Source organism: Sorex fumeus, unplaced genomic scaffold (genome assembly GCF_029834395.1).
Source record: "Sorex fumeus unplaced genomic scaffold, SorFum_2.1 ptg000054l, whole genome shotgun sequence".
In the NCBI taxonomy this organism is placed as follows: domain Eukaryota; kingdom Metazoa; phylum Chordata; class Mammalia; order Eulipotyphla; family Soricidae; genus Sorex; species Sorex fumeus.
In genome coordinates, this window is record NW_026606111.1 from 4,766,523 (window position 1) to 4,785,047 (window position 18,525).

General features: G+C 41.5%; 1 protein-coding gene across 2 annotated transcripts; it reads left to right on the plus strand.

Annotated features, from left to right (window-relative positions):
- The first annotated feature begins 3,121 nt into the window (after positions 1 to 3,121).
- SMIM8 (small integral membrane protein 8) lies at positions 3,122 to 8,209 on the plus strand. 2 transcript variants are annotated; one of them, XM_056125169.1, is made up of 4 exons: positions 3,132 to 3,193; positions 3,808 to 3,855; positions 5,243 to 5,396; positions 7,747 to 8,209. In XM_056125169.1, exons 3-4 carry the CDS (start codon positions 5,262 to 5,264, stop codon positions 7,903 to 7,905), a joined length of 294 nt encoding a protein of 97 aa, XP_055981144.1. In that variant the 5' UTR covers positions 3,132 to 3,193; positions 3,808 to 3,855; positions 5,243 to 5,261; the 3' UTR covers positions 7,906 to 8,209. The 2 variants fall into 2 exon arrangements, with proteins under 2 accessions (XP_055981143.1, XP_055981144.1); XM_056125168.1 differs by lacking the exon at positions 3,808 to 3,855 and having other exon boundaries at positions 3,122 to 3,193.
- Positions 8,210 to 18,525: the final 10,316 nt, after the last annotated feature.

Genomic DNA, 18,525 nt, shown 5'->3' on the forward strand with positions numbered 1-18,525 from the left:
CTATTCTGTACATTAGATTCCCTCAAAACTTATTGATCTCATAATTGAAAGTTTGTTCTATTAAAAGATAAACTGAAGGGCTGGAGAGATAGTACAGTGGGTAAGCACTTGCCTTGCACAAGGCAGACCCAGGTTCAATGCCCAGTAGCCCATATGGTTCCCTAAGTCTTCCAGGAGTGATTCCAGAGCACAGAGCCAGAAGTAAACCCTGAGCACTTCCAGATGTGACCACAAAACCCAAAAGAAAAAAAAAGATAATAGGGTCCAAAGACAGTGCAAAAGTTAAGGCACTTTCCTTGCATGTGGATGCAGAGATACTGGTATGAATCCCAGAATGGCATCTGGCCCTCAGTCACCAACCAGGTGTGGCCCTTGAGTATTGCCCATCATGCCCCAACAGTCCCCCCAAAAAAGAGAAACTGAAGCATATTAAAATAACTAAGAGTTTATTTGAGCAAAAATTGGTTTGAATAGGCAGCACCAAATAGAAGAAGTGCTCCTGGAACAGAAGCTGGGAATTACTTAATCAAGAAAATGTGGGGACAGTATTTGACTGACTGTAGCATGAAGCCTCATTGTATGTTTGTGATTGGTCACCCTTGGATTTTACTTTTTAAATATTGAGACATTTAGAAGTTTTGGTTTTGACTTTCTTACACAGGTAACCAAAGCAGTATAATCACTTCTGCTTAATAGCCACCAGGTTTAATGAATTTAACAGTACCCTTTACCAAATCTTCCCATTTCCCCACTCCTCAGAAACTCATATTCTAGGTTCTGTTTCTGTGAATACGGCTTTTCAGGATTCCACATATAAGTGATCTACAGTATCTGTTTCTATCTGCCATTGAAAATTTTAAAAAAAGACTAGTATTATGACTATAAGTTCCATCTTTCCTTCTATGTTGTTGCAAATGGTGAGATGATTTTTTTCTCATGGTTGAATAAATATTTAGAGAGAGAGCAAGAGTGTGTGTGTGTGTGTGTGTGTGTGAGAGAGAGAGAGAGAGAGAGAGAGAGAGAGAGAGAGAGAGAGAGAGAGAGAGAGCTATGCAATCCTTGCCTACCTTATCAATCGATTTTTTTGGTGGAAATTTAGTTTGTTTCCATATATTGATTGTGAATAACTGAAAAAAAACATGGGAGTACAGATATCACTTGGAGATTCAGCCCAGCAAGCTACCGAGAGTATTCCATATGCCAGACACAGTAACAACAAAGTCTCCAATGGAGACGTTACTGGGCCCGCTCGAGCAAATCGACGATCAACGGGAGGGCCTTTACCTTTACCTTTACCTTTACCTTTACCTTTTTTCCTATATACCCAGAAATGATGTTGCTAGATCATAAGGTTGTCAGTTTGAACTTTTTAAGGAAATCTCTACACTACTTTCCATAGTGGGTGGCCATGTCCTATTCCCAAGAGTTGTCACAGGCCCTTTTCCTACATTTCCTTGCTAACACTTTTTTCTATATTTTTAATGATAACCATTCTAAGAGGAATGATGTAATATTCCCCGTGGTTTGGATTTGTATTTCCCTGATGATTAGTGATACAGAGCACCTTTCATTTCATTATAAAGCATCTTTTAAATTAAATTTTAGCATGGTCACGGTCCTCCCGTTGTTCATCGATTTGCTCCAGCGGGCCCAGTAACGTCTCCATCGTGAGACTTGTTACTGTGTTTGGCATATTGACTACATCATGGGTAGCTTGCCAGGCTTTGCCATGCGGGCAAGATACTCTGGGTAGCTTGCCGGGCTCTCCGAGAGGGGCGGAGGAATTGAACCCGGCTCAGCCGGGGTGGCTGTGCGCAAGGCAAACGCCCTTCCGCTGTGCTATAGCTCCAGTCCCAGCTACTCCGGAGGCTGAGGCCGGAGGATCGCTTGAGTCCAGGAGTTCTGGGCTCTAGTGCGCTATGCCGATTGGGTGTCCGCACTAAGTTCGGCATCAATATGGTGACCCTCCGGGAGCGGAGGACCACCAGGTTGCCTAAGGAGGGGTGAACCGGCCCAGGTCGGAAACGGAGCAGGTCAATTTTAGCATACTTTGTCAAAAGATTGCCTAGTAATATTAGGTGTCAATCAACTAAGTATTAAATATCAAATAACATAAAGTTAATATAATTTGAGAGGACAGTTTTATGTATTTATTTTTGGTTTGGTTTATGAGCTACTCCAGATTGTGCTTAGGGATCATTCCTGGAGGAGTTCAAAGGACCATACATACCCCTTGGGATCGAACCTGGGTCAGGCACGTGCAAAGCAAATGCCTTGCCCACTCTGCTATCTCTCAAACCGATTGGACAAGTTTTAAATTCAAAATCCATTTACCGAAGCTTTACATAATTCCATGGAAAAATCTAGAACGTGCAATTCTATTTTATTTAGCATAGTTTGCCTAGCAACAAATTTATCAGCAAACTATGAATGGAGCAAAACAACATTCATGGCTATTGTTACCCCTCAGCCTGTGTTATCTTCCTTCTTGAAATCTTAAGATGCTAACAGAGCAGCAAAGTATTAGCTATATCTTTATTCCTTTCCGTTTCCTTTGGGAGTGGGGGTGAGGTGTGGAGGGGAGGGGACACTGACATGCAGACAGTGGGGCTTGGGGGGGGGGGTGACTCCTGGGTAGGTGCTCAGGGGTCTCTCTGGGTGGTTCCAAGGTCTGAGCCCGGGCTCCTGCGTGCAAAGCATGTGTGCAGCCCTTTGCGTCCTGACCATGGCCCCAAGTGTACTTTTAAGTCCCTGAGCACCTGAAACCAAGCTTCCTGGACTTAGGACTTAGGCTGCTTTCTCAAATCAGAACACTTTTCACTTCCATGAACTACATTTAATGTCTCCTTTATAAAGAAGACACACACGAAGCTGGAAGATTATCTTAATAAATAAGATTATTTATTATTGAATGTAGGGGGACGGGGTGGGGTGCAGAGGAAGGCGTGCTGAAAGGTAAAGAAAGATAAGAAAGAATCCCCCCCGCCCCAAAACTCGCCTGGCCAGGGGCGCCTGAGCCCCACTTCGAGGCCCGCCGCGTCCCCGCCATGCAGCCTCCCAGGCTGTAGGCGGCGCTGCACGCGGAACGGACGCTTAAGGCGCGCCGAGCCGCTCGTTCCCGCAGGTGGAGGCGAGGCGGCGCGGAACCGGTACCGTGCGAGTCCGGTACCGGGCGGAGGTGACCTGGCGTGAGGTGAGCGCCGGCGAGCGGTTGAGTCGAGAGGCGCCCGTGCTTTGAGCTGGGCTGCCGGACGCGTAACCCACCTTGGCGCCGGCTTCTCCCCGCAGTTCCCGCAGTTCCTCGCCCGCGTCCGGTCCGTCCCGACCCCGGCTCGTTTCTGAGCTCCGCGCCTCCAGGCAGCTCGGCCTCCCCCAGCCTTTGCCCGGGGTCACCCGGGGGCTGCGACCTTTCCCTTTGTAACCGTCTCAGCTGACGTTCTGCCCTGCAGCCCAGCGTCTGCGTCGCGGCCCGACGCGCTTCCCGGGCTGGCTAGTGCCAGCGCGGGCGACCCTGGGGTCACTGCCGAGCCCGCCGCGGCCCCTGCGGAGCCTGCGGTCGCAGGAACTTGCACACGCACCGTCCCGAGGCCTCTCGGGGGGCGGACGTGGTGCTGTAGGGTGCACCGACCAGGTGACAGTAGAGCGAAGTCATTCCCGCCGGCGAACACTTAAGCGCTTTTTGCCCTGCGTTGCTCTTTGAAAGAGGGGTAGGAAGGTGGTGGTTGGTTGAACTAGATGGTACAAAACCGGACTTCGATGGTCAGATAAAATCTTTTTTTTTTTCCCCCTGAATATGACTTCACATAGGCTACCCTGGGAAGTCTCTGAATAAATAATGCTGCCCATTTTAGAAAGGTAAGCTCCCTGAGGAGGCTCTGAAAGGTGGCACCTGCAGGTACTTACATGGCATACCTCCATGCAGGGAGCTCATCAATAGCCCAAGTAGGAATTTGAAGCTATAAAATCGTCTCATAACAGACCCCTCAAAATCTACTTAGGACTTAGTTCTACTAACCTAACTGGAATTGTTGCACCAGATCCTGCAGTTATTTTCTTACTAAAATACCGCATATGAAATAATCATATTTTCATATAATAAAAATTTTAATTTCCTATGATTTGCCTATATTTCCCTGCAGTTCCCTATTACTTTTACTTTTGGGAAGGTTCCTTCTCATTAATCTAGGATTGGTAGGTTTGATTTTTCTATTGACCTTATTTTACAAAAATTTTCTATGTGAAAATTAAATGTCTACCAAAGTGGTTAAAATTCATTATGTCTTCATTTAATTTTTATGCACAATATAATAATCATATAGTTTATACCAGTGAGTAATTCAATGTTAGTTTCTAATAGTTCCTGTGTCATTCACCTATGTCAGAATCTTACTAGCACTGTAGCACTGTCCTTCCGTTGTTCCAGTAACATCTCCATTTTGAGACTTGTTACTGTGTTTGTGTTACTAAAGGAGGGAAATATCATTTAATAAGCAACAGTTCTGACTCTGGCCAGGATCTTCTTGTCACATCATGAAGGGACATCCTTTACTTCTGCGTCCCTTTTTCCTTTGCATATTTCCTTCACAAAAGGAAGTTTAACTTGATATTGGTCAGTGTCATCTTTAAATCATTAGGTGCTAGTTGCCTGCAAAGCGAGGGGGGTGGGGAGATAAAGGAAAGAAGTTGGATAACGTGATGGAGATAGTTAGGAATTCTCTTGGAAGTACATTAGATGTTAACATTTTTCTTGGATGCATTTATTTGGCTGATTGTGCCAGAAATAAAGGATACCCACTGGCATTCCCCCCTAGAACAAGATATAATGCAACTCAACTTTCCGGATTTCTAAAATATGAAAAATTATTTTCCAAACAAAAAGCATAATTTATATGTGTGGTGTATTATACAAAGCAGTTAAAATAATTGACAGTTTTGGAATATAGCTAGACAACTTTTTTTTAAAAAGAATGACTATTGGGGCCAGAGCAATAGTACAGGGGGTAGGGTGGTTTGTCATGCATGCAGCTGACCCAGGTTTGATTCCCCAGCATCCCATATGGCCCCCCCAAGCACTGCCAGGAGTAACCATTGAGCATTGCCAGGCGTGACTCAAAAAGCAGAAAAAAAAATTTAAAAAGGACTGTAGAGTTTTTTTAAAAAAAAGTTATGCAAAAGAAATGTTATTGTGAATATAACTTTTCACAGGGATGCTAAAATGTTAATAAAATTAAATTCTTTTTAGGTAATCATTAAACAACAAGATGTCTTCAGTACCGGAACCACCATCATTTAAAAAGGAACCACCCAAAGAAAAAGACTTTCCAAACCCAGGCCTCAGAGGGGTCCGCACAACCACTTTGTTTCGAGCTGTGAATCCAGAGCTCTTCATTAAGCCTGTAAGGAGTTTAATTTAAAGGAAATTCCAGGAGGAGAATTTAGGTTTCTTTGAACTAGGTTTTCGGAATTAGAAAATTCTTACTTTATGGTAACATTTGTTTTTGTTATGGAAATAACTAGAAACCTTGTGAATAAAAGCAAGTAGAAGGGAAATCCTAAATGCTGCTTCACTAAATTCATTTATAAAAGTCCTCATTTTTTAAGGCATTTGAGAATTATAATGAAAATAGATGCAGTTTAAACTGTTCCAAGTGTACCTTAATAGTTGCATTAATTTGAATGACTTTTATTGTATGATCAGGTACTATTGAATAAAATCTTCATTGTAACCAAAAAAAATCAGAATGAAAATTTGATCATTTTTATACACAATTCCAGCCTTTATTTATTTATTTTTTTAGTTCACGTTTACATTTATTAATGTTTATGGCTCTGATGTGTAGTTACTGCACCTCACCACCAAAATGCCAAAGACCCTCACCAGTATCCTTTTGCTACTTTCAGTCTACGAGTGATAATGCAAACAAACATTTGGCGAAATTTTCAAATGTACATTTGTATCCTTGGAAAAACTAGCTAATCAGTTATATTCTGTTACAAATTATTGCATATATTTGATTTGGTAAATTTGTTTTTAAATAGATATGACTTGCTTTTATAGAAATGTAAATGTAATTTGGTTATAAAATATATTTATTGAATTTTATTCAGATTATAGTAGCATAGTAACCAGTGTGACCAATTTCGCGATCATTAAATCAAGTAGTATGCCTTGGGTTTTATTTGGGAGGTTTTTGGTTTTGGTGTTTGATTTTGAGGGCCACACTTAGCCATCCTCAGGTTTGCTCCTGGCACTGTACTCAGGAATCACTTCTGGATATCTGTGCTTGAAGGACCATATGAAATGCCAGAAATTGAATCCAGGTCGGCCACATGCATGGCAAATGCCTTACATGCTATACTGTCTCTCTAGTCCCCAAGGTAGTATGTTTTTAAATCCTTGAAGTAATGTGTTTTTTTAGTAGCCAGATGCATTTCAAGAAATGCTAGTTTAAACTTCTCTGAGCTTCTGAACTTGTAGAAACTAAAAGTGCTCTTAGCTGTCACTCCAACTGAAAAAGTTTAACCTTTATTCCATCAGTAATTAAGATTTGAAATAGTGGGTAATGTAGCAGGTATGATGCCAGAAACAGACAATACAAATCAAAACTTGTGTGGTAACTTTGCACTCACACTAACCTGTCAAAGGCCAGTTTGTTGGGTGTGAACATTCAAAAAGGAGCATGTGAGTTACAGCTGGACAAAAAAAAATACTGTGAAGTTGTGAACACCCTATATTTAAAAGTTGCTTTAAAGGAAAATTTACAGTTACATTGCATTGCCTCTTGAGGCTTGGATTTTTCAGCAGTAAATCAAGGTTTTTATAACAATATAATGCTGTCCCATCACTAAATTTCTTGAGGCAGTAGAATCGGTTCCTAGGGAAGAGCTATGCATTGTCATTTTTGCCATGTTTAATGTTATGTGAAAACCGTTTTACCAGTCATCCATGAACACAGACTAGAGGAAGGGCATTTATTTTTCATTTCTTATTTCCTAATAAAATGAACTAATTCAAGATTTGCAAATGATGAAATGTGTACCCAGAGACCATAAGCGACTTGGCCTTTGGAGCAGTTTTCATGCTTCTCATCCCCCCCTTCCATCTGTACTCTTGAGTGCTTCTCTCCCAGCTGGTATTTTCCTGCAGGTAGAGGAAATCGGCTATAATTACAGCCAGACTGTAAACAGGAGAAAGATTGGAGAAGATATTTTAAAACTTTTTTTTATCAAAATATTATTGGAGTTTCGGGCCTTTGTTTGTTTTGTTGCCAGGAATGGAACCAAAATTCAGGGAACCAAGAATGCAAGGTGAGGAACTTAGATCACCAGCCCTTAAAATATTTGGAGTTAATTGAATAAAGAAGTAAATTACAACAATTGCAAATATATATTTTCATAGGAATTCTACTACAAATAGTGAAATGTTGTAAGTTAAGAGGAAAGTACAAGAAATATTTGTATCTCTTGGGGGCCGGGGAGATAATACAGCAAGTAGGCTTGTACATGACTTGTAGTCTTGTAGTCTTGTAGACTTGTAATCTTGTACATGACTGACCAGCATCCCATAATTATCCCCAGAACCTGCCAGGAGTGATTGCAGTGCAGAGTGAGTGCAGAGCCGGGAGTAAGTCCTGAGCACAGTTGAATATGGCCCAAAAGTGAACAAACAAAAATAATAAAAAACTACTTGTATCTCTTCAAATTATTAGGCTTAATGGAGCTTTATAATTTTTTTTTCTTCAACAGAACAAACCTGTAATGGCTTTCGGGTTGATAACTCTCTCACTCTGTGTGGCTTATATTGGTTATCTGCATGCAACACAAGAGAATAAAAAGGACCTCTATGAAGCTATTGATAGTGAGGGGAACAGCTCGATGAGGAGGAGAACATCTAAGTGGGATTAATAGTGTTGCTTGCTGCAGATGGAGCTTGATGAAGAGCTCTGAAATCTCTGCCTTCCTGAGAGTGCAGTGTCGTGTTTCTAGTTCTGGAAAGTCTGGCCGAGGGAAGGGAAGAAGGAAGTTGCTGCTTCCAGGCCTCTACACTGGATTCTGTCCCTTTCACAGCTGCAGCAAAGCTCTTGTTCTTTTCCCACTGAAAGAGCTCATTGATATTTATCTTCTGTGAAATTCTCTTATAAGAGTGCCACGTGAATGGATCTTTTTTTGGTTGTTAATTAGTAAGTTCTTTATAATAAAAGTTTTGAGTGAATTAAATTCTATGTGGTATTTTTCAGTATTTTGAGGTGGATTGTGCCTTTGCAAATATTGTGAAGATTAAGACATTTATTTGTTTCCTATCCAAAGGCAATATTCATTTTCTATCTGGTAACCTCTCTTTGTAAAAAACAAAACAAAACAAAGCAAAAAAACCCTGCAGTCAGCATTAAAGACAAGTAGTTTTTACAGAGTTTTTACAGATGGTTCTGATATTTTGGTTTCCATTTTAGCTATTTTTAGTTAAGAATTTTATTTTAATTTAAAAGATACTACTCAGCTTCTAACATAATGATCAAATTAGAGAATAACCCAAACTGAAGTTTTCTTTAAAAAACTAACATTATATTGAAATGTATGGTGTTATTTGACTACAAATCAATGTTACCTATCTTATGTAAGCCAAAAGTTTTCTGAGACCTTTCCACCTTTCCACCCCTGTTCCAAGTCATAATGAACCCAAGTCAGAAGGGCATTCAATATGGTCTCTTCGTTAGGGATATTCATGTCATCACTGCTGAAAACATGGTGATTTCACTAGCTGGGCGTAACACGAATCCCAGTTTCAAATGACTTCCATGAAATTTTCTATCATGTAATTTAAGCAAATCTGTACAACCTTGAGCATCAGCAAATGAACAGATCCCAAGACAGTTGGATGGTTAAAGCTGTTTCATGAAAAACTTGCAGCATGCTTCCACCACATGTGAAAGCTGTAGAAAGCAAGCCATCAACTAAAGACACTCAATGTTAGCTAGCTTTAAAAAAAAAAAAAACACGCAAAAAAAAACCCAACTCAGGACAGCCTGCATATGCATACTAAATCAAGGACCATTAGGGAGTATGGTTCTACACCTTCCATTTTAATTTCTTCTTGTCTTGCCTCCCTGATATCATTAGTAACATTTAGCAAAATAATTTGAGACAGAGGAGAGCACCAGGCTGTGAGCTGGAATCCTATTATCAACAACCAACCAGAATTACATCACATAACTGCTTGTGTCTCAAATAGTTTTCCATCTTTATAAATGTTTGCTCAGCATGATTAAGGGTCTGGAAAAATTCATTCAGTGCACATGGTTCCATAGTATGGCGTAGGATAACACTTTTTTCCTTCCTCAGGTAGCTTAGGGTCACACCCATCCCAGTGCTCCCGAGTCACTCCCATTCTTTTGTTTATTTGTAACTATTTCTCTATGCTCTCTTCCCCAAAGTTAGTCAGCTTATTCCCCTAATCAGATTCTGTCTAGGACACTGAACTTGTATTATAAGTTAATATTGCCTTTCTCCTCTCCTTATGTCTTTTGAATCGTTTACCTTAAAGCAATGCCCTTTCTGTATGGACACAGGAAGACAGTTTATATTATGCTTTGTAACTTGGGAGTTAATTGACTCCGAATAATATTTACTCCTGGGCATCTGCTTTCTTGACTCAGTTGTCCTTAGTTCCTAGCACCCTAAAAGCAGGGTCCCAATGAGGGACTGAATGGACCCAGGGTAATCTGTGAGCTACCCTGGCATTGAAATGGGCCAGACCAAAGCACCACGATACTCAACTATAAGTTGAGGGCATGATCATGGACAAATGCTGTCATGATCCAAAAATAAGTAACGATGCGACTAGGACCCTGCTGGGGCTAGGAAGACTAACCTGGCCTGAGGACTGCGGAATCTATAGTGAGATGTCCTCAGGAAGAACCAGACTTTAAGTTTACATCTCTTACTGTGCTCATGCAGAATGACATTGATAGAAATATTAGAAGTAGATTTACTACAACTCATTAAGTAGATTACTAGCTAAGGAAAGAACACACCATTGTTGGAATCCCATCCTTGGGCAGATCTCCTAGTAACCTGAAATAATCTCTTTAGATGAGATTTTATCCTTGAGTTAATCTCGAGGAGTGGTTTTACCTCTCTTTGTTGATTTGTTAATGTTCAACCCACCTTTGTGTCACCCCCTTACGTGATTGCTGTATAAACTAAGACTGTGGGTTCGGGCTCCAGAGATCCAGAGTCAGAGCGAGAGGGGCTCAGGCTTGAGAGAGAGAAGCAGAAGGGGAGTGAAGATTGGAATAAACTATAATTGATATCGACCAGCCTGGCTCTTGTTTCTTCCTTTGTCTGCCCTTGGCCAACAGCTGTCCTGATCCAGGCCACACACAGTGGCTCAAGAGCACCGAATGCGGGCGGTGAGATAGAGCCGTCTAGAGAGCCCGCAAATACACAACCTTTAGCTTGCTTAGATTTTACAGCATGGCAGGGTGAGATGACTTGATTATTGTTAGAAGTCCACGTCAGACTCTGAAGGCAGCCAGACCTTGTTACCTATTTTACTTTTTAAAAAAAAATTTTATTAAATGAATGTTGCAGAATTTTTAAAAGTGAATCAAATATTCTTAAGTCATTTAAGTAATAAGAAACAGCAACTAGGAAATGAAGTTCCTGGGTTCACTTATATAATTGAAATCTTTCTCACCTAAGTTTCAGGCATATTTTCTAAACATTTGCTTGCTAGATCATTGTAATTGGGACTTAGTAATAAATATCACCTTTGAAATTTTGTCTTTTTATTACCAAGATAGGGCTGGAGCGATAGCACAGCGGGTAGGGCGTTCGCCTTACAAGCGGCCAACATGGCCGACCCGAGTTCGATTCCTCCGCCCCTCTCAGAGAGCCCGGCAAGCTACCGAGAGTATTCGATATGCCAGACACAGTAACAACAAAGTCTCCAATGGAGACATTACTGGGCCCGCTCGAGCAAATCGACAATCAACGGGAGGGCCTTTACCTTTACCTTTACCTTACCAAGATAACTGCACAGGCAGAATTTATAATCATAAGTTTTTAATTGCTTATACTTCATAGTATTGCAAGATTCATAAAAATACAATTGTGTTTGATTTGTATATATTAAAGAACTTAGCTCATCAAGTTATTGACATGCAACTAAATTCAGTCTTTTCTATCTAATCCTCTATCTTTGTGAAGTCTTCCTGCATAGAATACTTCCTATGGTTTAAAATGCACTTGGGCTAAAAAGATAGTACAGGAGTTAAGGCCTTGCATGTTATCAACTCAAGTTTGATCCCTGAAATCACTGCTTATGCTTCCTCAAGCACTGCCAGAGGTCACTCCTGAGTACAGATTCAGGAATAGCCCCTGAGCACCACTGGTATAGCCCAACTCCTCCCAACTCACTCCATCAAATTAAAAGTATATACTTTGGTGATACAAATTGCCTTCTAATATATTGTTAAAAGTAAACCTTTTAGGGGGTTTCTGTTTGTACTTTGACTGTAAAATAACTAGAATATTTAATGTCACATCGGCTTTTAGAATTTTTTTTTTTGTATTCAACACAATAGTATTTGCTAGTAGAACTTTTAGGTGAACTATCAAGAGATTATTGCAATACAATACCATACAACATGCAACCTTAAGCTGTGTGCTTCCTATATAAATGAATCAGGATATTGCTGGATTCAATGATACCCAGAGATGTGGAAGGAAATAAAAGTATGAGGAAAGAATCACATTGACTTTTAGGCACAAGTGCCTAACTTTGCCTTATTTCAGAGTGGTTGCAAATTGTATCAGAGTCTGTGTACCATGTCAGAAGCTACCTGACTAAGTGTGGGCATTTTCATTTATTCCCTGAAGGAAAATGCAAGTCAGTTTTAGTGATCTAAGAAAAGGATAATCAGGGCAAGATATAGCATTTGGGTGTTTGGGTTTGAGTAGGTAAAGGTCTTGCTTTATGGGGAGTTAGACAGAATTGTTACATAATCAGTAGATCTTGATGAAATTCTTGATAAGTAATTTCTTGAATGCTCTTTTTTTTTTCTCGCTTTTTGGGTCACACCCAGCGGTGCTCAGGGGTTACTCCTGGCTTTTGCACTCAGGAATTACTCCTGGCGGTATTCAGGGGACCATATGGGATGCTGGGATTCGGACCCAGATTGGCTGCCTGCAAGGCAAACACCCTACCTGCTGTGCTATCACTTCAGCCCCTCTTGAATGCTCTTTTTGCTCTGGAAAGTAATGTGTTATGATGGGAGAACTTTGCCCAGGAGAGCAAGCTATTCAACTGATGAATTGTTTGCAAAGAATTTCCTCAAGCAAACGGTGAAGTTATCTAGGGGCTTACAGACTATCTTTGTGGGGTGAGCAATCTGTCCCAGTTGTCAGGCATTAAAGGGCTTCCTGGGACACAGAACTTTGCATTTTAAAATTAGGAACAACAAATTTATTTAAGATATGATTTCAAAATGACTCTAGTTCAGTGCTGACTTAATTTAAATAACCTTCCCACTTTCATTGCCAAAGTACCACAATATCACATTTATAAATAACCACGAAAACAAGTAGGCTTCCTCTTTTGGCAGCATGAGAGAAATAAATTCTTTATTTTTTGTTTTTGGCTCACACTCATCAGTGCTCAGTGCTTGCTCCTGGCTTTGCACTCAGAGATCACTCCTGACAGGCTTGGGAAAGACCATATGTGGTGCCGGGAATCCAACTTGGGTCTGCTGCGTGCAAGGCAAGTCCCCTATCCACTGTACTCTCCAGCCTCATAAATTCTTTTTTTTTAAATTTTCAAAATTATATATTTTAATTTTTTTTAAATTGAATCACCATGAGATACAAAGTTACAGAGCTGTTCATGGTTGGGTTTCAATCATACAATATTTCAACACCTATCCCTCCACCAGTGCACATTTCCCACCCCAGTGCTCCCAGTTTCCCTCATGCCATCCTTTGCACCTCCTCAGCCTTTCTCTATGGCAGGTGAGCTCTCTCTCTCTCTCTCTCTCTCTCCTTTAATATTTTATAATACAGACACTAAGAGGTTATTGTGTTGGTTCCTTTACCTATTTTCAGCACACAGTTCTTTTTTTAGTGAGACACCATGAGGTACAGTTGTAGACTTACAAATCGTTGTGCTTGGGTTTCAATTATACAGTGATCAAATATCCATCCCTCCACCAGTGCCCATTTTCCACCACCATGGATCCCAGTATCCCTCCCACCCCCCAACCCCCCCATCCCACCCTGCCTCTGTGGCAGGGCATTCCCTTTTGTGCTCTCTCTCCTTTTGGGTGTTGTGGTTTGCAAAAGAGGCATTGAGTGGCAATCATGTTTGGTCTATAGTCTACTTTCAGCATGCTTCTCCCATCCTGGGAGGATCCTCCCAATACCCTTTATTTGGTGCTCCCTTCTCTATCTGAGCTCCCTTTTCCCCTATTATGTGTGGCTGGCCTCTAAGCCATGGAGGAAAAATTCCTAGTACTAATCTCGGCCATTCTTGGGAAACACGCAGTTCTTAACCAGAGTGGTTTGCACTTAACCAGAAGTGCAAACATTTCCAGCTATGTCATAGTGGATCCTTCTCTATCCCAACTGCCTTCTTACCTAGCACTTGAGGCAGGCTTCGAATCAAGGACCAATCCTCCTGATGCTTGTTTCTCCTGTCCCTGCTTATTAGTCTCATACTATGTTTTTCTAATATACCATAAATAAATGCATTCTATGTCTGTCCCTCTCCTTCTAACTCATTTCACTCAGCATGATTCTCTCCATGTTCTTCCATTTTTAAGCAAATTTTATAATTTTATTTTTCCTAACAGCTGTGTAGTATTCCATTGTGTAGATTTACCACGGTATCTTTGACCGATCATCTGTTCTTGGACACTTGGGTTGTTTCTGGCTATTGTGAATAGATGTATGGCTATGTTCTATCTGAAATGAACATAGAAGTACAGATGGCATTTCTGCTGTGTGCATTTGCACCCCCCAGATATAGTCCCATAAGTAGTATTGCTGAGTCATCTGGGAACTTAGTTTTTAAGGAATGCCCATATTGCTTTCCCAAAAGGCTGGGCCAATTGACATTCCCACCTACAATGAAGGAGAGTCCCTTTCTCCCTGCATCCACACCAGTCTCTGTGACATGAGATGATATCTCATTGTTGTTTTGATTCACATCTCCCTGATAATTGGCGATGCAGAGCATTTTTTCATTTGTCTTTTGGTCATTTGTATTCCTTCTTTGAGGAAATTTCTGTTCATTTATTCTCTTGACTTTTTGATGGAGTTGTTTTTTTTCTTCTAAAGTTCTACCTGTGCCTTATATATCTTGAATATTAACTCCTTACCAGATTGTTATTGGGTAAAATAATTTTTCCCAGTTTGAGCTTTCTTTGTATCTTAATCATCATTTATTTTGAAGTCCAGAAGCTTCTGAGTTTAATGTAATCTCATTTGTTTATCTTTGCTTCCACTTGCTTGGACAGTGGTGTTTCATCTTTGAAGATGCCTTTCTCTTCAACATCATGGAAGGTTCTGCCTACATTTTTCTCCGTGTACCTTATGGATTCATATCTGATATTGAGATCTTTATTCCATTTTATTATGACCTTTGTGCCTGGTGTTAGAAATAAATCTGAGTTCATAACCCATCCTGCCACTCTGTACCTCTTGTCAATTTGGTCCATTGACATTCAGAGAGATTACTGTGATGGGGATGTGTCATCATTATGTCAGAGTTTGGTGTAGTTTGGGGGCTTGTCTTATCTTAAAGCAACCCATTTAATTCTTTTTAACAATGGTTTTGAGTCTAGAAAGTTCCAGAGTTGTTCTTTATCTGTAAAATTGTATGTTGTTCCTTTGAATGTGAATGAGAGCCTGGCTGGGTAAAGCATTCTTGGTGAGTCATTCATTTGATTGAGTTTTTTCACTATATCCCACCATCGTCTTCATGCCCAGAGGACTTCATCTGATAGGTCCTCTGTGAATCTTAAGGATGCCCCTTTGTAAGTAATTTCCTTCTTCGATCTTGCTGCTCTAGTATTCTGTCTCTGTCTATGGGTTATGTCATTCTTATTTGGCTGTATCTTAGGGTGTTTTTATTTAGATTTCTTTTAGCTGGCACCCTTCAAGCCTCCTGAATTTGGGTGGATGCACTCTTCAGCTCCAGGAACTTCTCAGTAATGATGACTTTGACAGTTGTTTCTTCATCAGGGTTTTCATCCTACCCCTCTGGTACTGCAATGATTCTTACATTGTTCCTCTTGGCTTCATCCTGATGTTCTCTTGTCATCTGTTGGTTTATTTTGAGGTTCTTCTGTTATAGTCTGGAGATTCTCGCACCTCATCTTGTTGCTCACTGATTCTGTCATCAGCAGCTGTTACTCTGCGGCTGAGGCCTTCCATTGAGTTTTTCATTTCACCTAAGTTTTTCATATCTGTCCTTTCTTCTTGTATTTTTATTTGTATTTTTCTCTTTTCTGCTCTCATATCCTCCTATACTTATTGGAGGTGTGTTCTATTGTTTCTTTTAGCTCCTTATGCATCTTTAACAGCTCCATTCTAAATTTCTTGTCAGAGAGGCTATATAGCTTATTGTTACTGGTTGGGTCAACTGGACTAGCTTCTCTGCTAACTAAGCCTGGTGGGTTTCTGAGTTGCTTTACCATTGTGACCTTTGCAGTTTGGAGTTGTTTCTTGCTTATTTTGTGTGGTTAAGAGCCTACATTAGGGTGTCTTTTTGTGTTTAGGTTGAGTTATGGAGTGGTGAGGAAATGCACAGCTGTGAAGCGAAGTAGCAGGTGGGTATGGATGGTGCCTGTAGAGGAGAATGGCTCCTCCTCCCACAAATAGATTCTTTACCCAAAGGGAGTCTGAACTTTTCTTTCTTTCTATTTTTTCCCTTTTGTAAATTAGTTCTATTAAATTTTAATTTTAATGAAAATACATTTTAACAAAAATGCATTTTTTTAAGTAAATACAAAAGGATAGGTTAAGAAGTTACAAAGACCTTTTAAATAAAACCTCAGTTGGATCAGAGCAATAGTACAGTGGGGAGGGCATTTGCTTTGCACACATTCTACTTGGGTTCGATCTCCGCCACCCCATATAGTCCCCCGAGCATCGCCAGGAGTAATTTCTAGTGCAGAGCCAGAAGTAACACCCAAGCATCACTAGGTTTGACTCAAAAGGCCAAATAAGTAGAAATCTAAAAGTAAAACCCCAAATTGGAGCAGTCTCAAGACGCCCCAAATGCTTGTAATGTCTCCCACCCCACTCCACCCTCAGGCTGCAGTTTTCATTAAAGCCCTGAAATAAAGTAGTCATACTTGGGTCACTGTAATCAGTGAGCATTGGACCAATAAATGGAATAAGAGATCATTTAGTGAGCACAGATTCTCATTAGTTTTAAACTAAAACTATAAACCATTTACGAGGAACAGGAAATATAGCTTCTCAGGCACAAAATTCCTTGTTGGAAACTTGAGAGCAGGAGATCCATAAAATGGTCACATTTTGACTTTGACTGCTGGGAGCCTGGACTTTTCCTAGCTCTCCTGCAGTGTGTGTGTGGCTATCAGGAGAGACCGGGTAGTGTGTGTGTGTGAGTGTGTGTGTGTGTGTGTGTGTGTGTGTGTGTGTGTGAGAGAGAGTTCCCATTTCAACCCAAAAGAAAACACTTCCCCCATCTCCAGACTCTTTGAGACCTATAAATGAACAAGTTTCCAAATTCCTTGCCCACTTTGGTGGCACCAATTTTGACTTCCAAAGGGAATAGTATACCTGTGCGAGGAAAAGTGATGTATTTGTTTTTGCATCAGGGATTTGAAGAGAACCTGGGAGGAGCTTCTGCTGGCCGATCTTGTGACTTTACTGCCATTGAAAACCCAGCTGACATCAGTACTGGATGGCCATGAGCACTGGCCAGTGAAGCTGCGCTGAGGACTGCTGCCTCTGGAGCTGCTTTCCTCCTGAAAACATCACTAACTGTAGCCAATTAATTGACTTTCTGGGATCTGAGCTCTCTGATGGCTGCAGATTCCAAGCCCAATCCTCACTACCTTCTTAGACTGTAAAGACAATCTTAGTGATGTAGGCAGGCAGGCAGATAGGGAAGGCCTGCTCCCAAGGCAATGGCAGAAAAATTCCTGGGAAGTAATAGCCCTGAAGTTGTAAAAGCCTACCTTTCAGGAAATAGGAACTAAGTGCCAGTCAGTAACAGACCCTGAGGAGGCTGGACCCCTACAGAGATGACAAACTTTGGTAGAGATAGAGACACAGTTGAAAGAGACTCACCAGAAACTTCAAAGCTGTTCCATTTGATATAATACCTAATCAACCCTCACCTCTGGAAAACTCCAGACTAAGGCAACCCTAAGAATATGCATATAAAAGCCAATCATAGGGTCTGGAGAAATAGCACAGTAGGTAGGGTGTTTGCCTTGCATGCGGTCAACCTGGGTTCAATTCCCACCATCCCATATGGTCCCCTGAGCACCGCCAGGAGTAATTCCTGAGTGCAGAGCCAGGAGTAACCCCTGTGCATCGCTGAGTGTGACCCAAAAAGCAAAAAAAAAAAAAAAAAAAAAAAAGGCCAATCATAAAGGCCATTCAAGGCTCTCTCTGCCCTTGGATAAGCTCCCCTAATCCCCCCACCCCGTTCTCCCTTGAGGGCATGTCTCTGTCTCTGTCTGTCTGTCTCTCTCTATCCAAAAACCTCCAAATAAAATCTGTTTTACTTCACTGCTCGTCTACTCCTGAAATTCTTTTTCCGTGAAGCGAGATAAGAACCTTGAAAACCTGGGTAAGACCTGGGACTGGCTTCTCCTTTCCTGCAAAGAGCAAATCCTCACTCAACCTGAGTTCATGGCTCCCTGAGAAATTGGGTGGTGGGGATCAACTCCCATGCTGGAAGACCAAACGAACTTCAGGTGTGACCTGGCGCCCACCTGGTGGAGCTGGTGGTGCTCCGACCCGTGCCCAGCAAGGGCTCATCACAGACTTTACCAGTCCTCGTCTTCCCAGCGGGTCCCGGGTGGCTAAAACAGATTGGGATAAAGTGACCCTCTTTCTTCTCCCCACTTCACATAAACCTGTGGGGCCCACTGACATCATTATGTTTCAACCTGCCTGCCATTGTCCTATGTACCACAGACTCACCTCTTGCAGCGTGGACAACAGCAGTAGCTCAAAAGGACTTAGTGTGGTGGATCTGACGTGAGAATCCTTGGCCACAGCACCATATCCATGAACACCCATAGGAGGTCATGACCCATCTCTCTTTCTACCATAGAGAACCTGGAGAGATTGAAAAGGAGGAACAGGCCCCTGCTGAAATGGGTGCAGGGAAGAGGGAGTTTCAGGGTGAATGGATGCTCCAGATTCCTCTCTGCTGCTTGGCCTAGGATCACTCACTGGCCAGAAAGAAGGTGTGGAGGGGCCCCTTGTGCCTGGCCGGTGACCCTCTGGAAGCATGGAGCATTCAGCCTGCCCTCAACA

What these genes read in the sequence shown, in the direction of transcription:
- SMIM8 (XM_056125168.1), top strand. Translation starts at nt 5,262, where the DNA reads ATGTCTTCAGTACCGGAACCACCATCATTTAAAAAGGAACCACCCAAA. An exon ending in CAGAGCTCTTCATTAAGCCT is followed by an intron (nt 5,397 to 7,746) that starts GTAAGGAGTTTA and finishes TTTCTTCAACAG; the next exon opens with AACAAACCTGTAATGGCTTT.